This window comes from Hyposmocoma kahamanoa, unplaced genomic scaffold (assembly GCF_003589595.1).
Source record: "Hyposmocoma kahamanoa isolate Upper Pololo Valley unplaced genomic scaffold, ASM358959v1 95, whole genome shotgun sequence".
Lineage (NCBI taxonomy): Eukaryota > Metazoa > Arthropoda > Insecta > Lepidoptera > Cosmopterigidae > Hyposmocoma > Hyposmocoma kahamanoa.
In genome coordinates this window covers 12,023,360-12,028,966 of record NW_020654972.1, presented here as the reverse complement: position 1 = coordinate 12,028,966, position 5,607 = coordinate 12,023,360, and the positions used below count along the sequence as shown (strand labels likewise).

The 5,607-nt window shown below is 48.4% G+C and overlaps 1 protein-coding gene across 1 annotated transcript in view; it reads left to right on the top strand.

Annotated features, from left to right (window-relative positions):
- Positions 1-3,949: 3,949 nt before the first annotated feature.
- Positions 3,950-5,607, top strand: part of LOC113238365 (SLIT-ROBO Rho GTPase-activating protein 2-like) — a 19,139-nt gene continuing 17,481 nt past the window's right edge. The window contains exons 1-3 of the mRNA XM_026475206.1: positions 3,950-4,033; positions 4,945-5,504; positions 5,585-5,595. Coding sequence (XP_026330991.1) covers positions 3,967-4,033; positions 4,945-5,504; positions 5,585-5,595 — 638 coding nt within the window. The 5' untranslated portion in view covers positions 3,950-3,966. The remainder of the gene's footprint in view (positions 4,034-4,944; positions 5,505-5,584; positions 5,596-5,607) is intronic.

Sequence of the window (5,607 nt, the reverse complement as noted above, 5' to 3'; positions counted from 1 at the left end):
GGTAAAGCTTTCTTTGAGAGTCCATCCTGAGCATTGACGCATCGTTTAGAATGGTTGATATGTGACTTCGTGGAGGGACATTGAAGCAAAATCTGCAGCAAGCATTTTGCACACATTGCAATAATCGTGAGTCTTTGCAAGCCGACGAGGCCCAAAAACAACGTCGCCATAGTTCAATTTAGATAAAACGAGCGACTCCCAAACAGCAATACGTGCTTTCTCACTGAGCAAATCACGGATTCCGTATAAAACTTTAAGGCGATAGAAATAACTACGAACAAGGCCCAACACGTGACTCTCGAAGCGCAAAGAATTGTCTATAGTTATTCCAAGACTCAGCTTCCTCCACGCGGTTAATAACCTGTCCTGAGATTATTACAACCGGATTTGAACTAACAATCTTATTCCCTAGAGCGTCTGAACCCAACACCATATATATATATTTACAAGGATTGAGGAGTAGAGCATTATCACAGGACCATTGGTAAATAGTGTTCAGGTCGTGATTCAAGCCGGACGTACATTACTTGGATCTACATGAATGTAAAGCTGCACATCATCTGCATAGCAATGACATTTACTGTAAGGGATTGCACGTATCAGGTCGGCAGTGTAAATAAAGAACAAGAGCGGTCCTATTATAGAGCTCTGAGGTACTCTGCGTGTTAAAGTCCTATGTTGCGACAATATTGCCATACCATTTGCCATTAAAAGTTTGACCCTCTGTGTACTTCCACTCAAATAACTGGCAAATCAGTTTACTGAAAGAGTGTTTAGAACATAGTAAGAAAGCTTCGAGAGGAGGAGTGAGATATTTATCGAATCGAACGCGCGAGAGAAATCCAACAAAGCAAGCAAAGTCGCACGACCTGCGTCCTGTTCAGTAAGTACACTATCCGTAACATCTAGTAATGCCGTGACAGTGCCACGCCCTCTCCGGAAACCAGATTGGCAGACAGGAAGGATGTTATTAGATTCGACGTAGTCACTCAGTTGAATATGCACTACCTTTTCCAATACCTTAGAGAGAACTGGGAGGATACTAATAGGCCGAAGGTCCTACAGGTCGCATGGGTTATCCACCTTGGGTAATGGATTAACCAACGCCGCTTTCCACTGCACTGAGAATTCTCCAGTAAGCAAAGACTTATTTATTATATCCATAATAACTCCCAGAGTGTGCGGTAGAGTGAGCAGCACCATATCCCTACTGATGCCGTCATCACCAATCGCATTTGATTTAATTGAGCGGAGGACCTTAAAAATCTCAGCCTGAGTTACCGGCTTCAGTTGCAATTCAGAAGAGCAGAAACGGTTTGATCTAAAATAAGTCTGCTGAGTAGCTGGTATAAAGTCACTTCCTGGGACACTCAGGACTATTTATCTTATCTGGATCATTAAAATTGTCCGGCAAACCATCGCCTTTGCTGGCATCTACTAAGATTTTTGCCTTTAAATTTTTTCAAAATACTTTACTGTTATTGAAATTTTTATTGATTAAATTATTTAAATGTGCACGCTTTTCATTTTGCAAACTCATTACCACCAAGTTTCTTAGGTTCCCGTAATACTGGACATGTGAGTCCAGTCCTGTCCGGCGATACCAATCGTGAGCCTGATTGCGCAACTCCATCATGAACCTAACAGTGTCAGTTACCCAGGGCAAGGATCTATTTTGTCGAAGTCGTATTGTCTTAGAAGGCGCAAATATGTCAAATAAACCCAGGATCAAACTGTTTAAATGGCCAACCATGGAATCTACTGTAGGTTGTATTAATACAGTTTTACAGTCGATTGAAGCAATTACCAAGTTAAAATCTGTTAAATTTGTATTCTTGATGGGTCTATATCTAAGAAACTTAGAGGTAGGTTTTGCTTTATAATAAAATATAAGTAATCATAGCATGCCCCAGATCACCCCTAATATTACTCACAGCGACGTCTCGCACTCGGCAGTTAGTACATACGACATCGATCAACGAGCTAGAATCTACTGAAAAATGGGTTGGGTCCGTAGCTACCTGTTGCAAACCCGAACACTGCAGAAATTGTGTAACTTTTATGGTGCTGGCATCACTCGATTTGATATATTTTTATATATTATATTAAATATATTTATATTAAAATCGCCGAGTAAAACTACGTAATCGAAATTCGAGAACTGCATTAAGGATTCAGTGATAACGTCAAAAAAGGTATCAACATTAACCCACTGCGGACGATGCGCAGTTGTTACAGGACAACTTTGTAACCATTTATTCGCGTAGAAAGCCACATTTGTTCAACGTTGTCATTCGAAATCTTTAAATACCGAATGTGAACATCACATTTAACAAAAAAACCGACGCCCCCACCGCGGCCGCCCCGCATGTGCGTGAGTCGCGGGGTGGCTGCTGCTAGCCATGTTTAGTTAATAGCCACAATGTCAGCGTTGTACCGTGCCATAGCAACCAGTAAATCATCCTGCCTAGTATTAAGTGATCCAGCATTATACAGGCCCAAACGAAAAAGAGCGAATTTAGGAACCATTAGTAATTATAATGCATACCACACACTTACTACTCAAGTATATACGCTGAATGCAATATATACATAAAGTGCAATATATACAATAGTTTATACAATAGTTACAATATATACGTAAATGGAACACCAAGTAGCGCATCTCGAAACAATATCATTATATGATTTGTAACAAAACATCGATCTATGTAGTTGATGTTTACCATGTATATACGTAGAAATACACAAAATGTTACATATAAACAGTACAGTGGTACAACATAAAGACATTACAGCGAAAAATACATGTAGCAAACAAACAAAAATTATAGTAAAAAATGAACTACATAAAACAAAATTAACACATAAACTAATAACAGTTTCATTATTCTTACGTTTGGGGGGCAGCACTAACAGCACCAACAGCCTCAGCGCCTGACTAGATCCTTCTCCGTACGCAAACGCTGGCGAGGAGCATCAGGGTCATACTGCTGCCGCGCGAACACATTACCGTTTCGTGTCCACACAAACCGCCATCCTCATCTCACGGGCTCTGCGGAAGAGCTGCCTGTTGGCTCTGGTCAGCCGCTCATTGAAATAAAACCTTCGCGGCGAGCCGGGCAAGCCTGCGCCCTCAGTGGTGGCGCCGCTTCGCGCAGCAGACGTCACGCACCGCGCGGCGCGCCAGCCGCACCACTATAGGGTGCGGCCTCGCGTCCGACGCGCCCGGCTCCGGCACCACACTCACCACGTCAATTTTGCTAGCTAAAGTTGTAACAATGTGCGTTAATATAAGTTATCTCCTTTAGCTTCCGGCACACAAGAAATCTCCACTTCGTTCAATAACGCCTCTTGATCTCGATCATTCAACTGGGCTTTAAGTTGCATTACCATCCGCAAACTTCACCGTTCCTCTAATATGTGCATGCGCTGCTCTAGCCCAGTGACACGTTCCTCATAAGCATCCATTCGCAATGACAACTTTGACATTGTCTCATTGTGTGCCCCTATTCGCGTACTTGTAACCATCAGTTGGTCTCTGAATAATCGCATATCCACAATCAGAGCCCGTGTCGATGACAACTCCACTGTGATATTATGTGATATGTCATTCAGTTTCTTCAGTTATGGTGAGACCCAGATCTTTGCGATGTAAAGCTCTGGGTGGTATTGCCACTTTTATGGACAGGCTTGTAGCTTACCGTCAGGCGCATGACTTTTTCATCCCGTCACTTGATGTTATAAAAAACCCTTTCGTCTTTACTTCTTTGACCCAAGTTGTACACACTACTAGTGTAATCGTAAACTGTTGCATCCCTGAAGAGGGTGAATGCACACGAAGAGTGCGGGGAAGGGTGGCGTGGCGCGCGGCGGGGGTGTCCCGCGGAGGCTGCGCGCCGGCAGTCGGGAGGCAGCCGCCGTGCCGCTAGCCTCTGTCGCCGCGCCGCTGCCCCCCGGCGCGCCATGTTTCATTGTATCGTGCAGCCGCGCCACGAGTGGCCACCACCTGACATCGACAATGCATTCCCCGGTAACCGTTTTTGTGCCTCTCTGCGAGTTGCGTCGTAGTGCTGCACCGTTATCTGTTACCTTCATGTACTGAGGTGGAATGATGCTCGTGTTAAATGCCAATAACTAATTATAACTGGAGTTTTAACGCAAACGACAAACAAAACGAGATTTTGCTATGACGTGTATGTAAAACGTCCCACTTCCGTCACGAGCGCAGTGTGCGGCAAAAAAGTTGGCGACCGTTGTCGTACATACGAGTGCCGATATTACTAAGACTTGCCTGAATTGGCGCTTGCAAAATTGAGTTGAAACTGAGAGGTGTATTTGGTGATATATTTACGACTTTTGATGGATGTCGAGTCGAGTAGAGGGCGAGTGACGCGACGTCGCATGGCCGTGCCAAGCCCGTCCTCGTCGCCGGCGTAGGGGAGCCGAGAGCCGAGCTCCCCTTGTTTTTTCGCCGCTTCCCTATTTACCACTTCTCTCCGTCGTCTCCGCACCCGCCAATAATCACACAAACCATTGCGAGACAAAAAGTCTATCAAACGCGTCGCTGCCGGGTTGAAGTGTCTTGTCCTTCGACTGAAATATTAGGCCACGCAATGTTTACACCGGTATTAGACTTACAGGTCGAGGACATTAGTCACACTCGGGACTAGCGGCCTCTAACAAGTTCTGGGCTTGCACAATAATCTTATCTTCGTATTTTATTTTTTATAGGTATTAATTTTTTTCAGTTCTAGGATTCGGAAGGATATTCACGGAAAATGTACTAATTGCTGTTATACATAAAGACGCGTATTCAAATGCTATTACGAACATTTAGAAAGTGTTACCTCTGCGGTTCGGCAATCGCGCACATTGATGACGTTAAGTTTGTTCGCCGAGTCCACAACGACTTGAGATGAAGGCGGATTTGTGGGCGTGCAGATATCCGCGCGCAGCTGGCGGAGCAGTCGCGCGTGCTGGAGACGCGCGCCGAGGCGGCGGCGGGCGTGGCCGGCGAGCTGAGCGAGTACTGCCGGCGCCGCGCGGACCTCGAGCACGAGTACGCGAAGGCGCTCGACAAGCTGGCGCGCGCGGCCGCGCAGCGCCACAAGGACCAGCGCCACCGCCGCGAGCATTGGCCGCTGGTGGGCGCCTTCGGCTGCTGGCAGGCCGCGCTGGACCACGCGCGGGCGCTGGCCCGGGACCACGCGGCGCTGGGCGACCTGTACGGCGGGCAGCTGGCCGCGCGGCTGCAGCGCGCCGCCGACGACGCGCTGCGCCTGCACCGCAAGTGCCGCGACGTGGTGGCCGAGCGGCACGAGGAGCTGGCCGCGGCGCTGGCCGAGGCGGGCGTCGCCGGGAAGGCGCACGCCGCCGCCGCCGCCGACTGGCGCGCCGCCGCCGCGAAGCTGCGCCACGCGCGCGACCAGCGCGACAGGCTGGCCGCCGCCGAGCCGCACAGGCTGAAGAAGCTCAAGGCGCTCGACAAGGAGCTCGACAAGGTACCGTCGCCCTCGCCGCCCTCCCCCGCCGCCCGCCGACGGCGCGGGAGGGCGGCGGCCGTAACGGCGTGCGGTCGCAGCGGCGGGCGCGGCACGGCGCGGC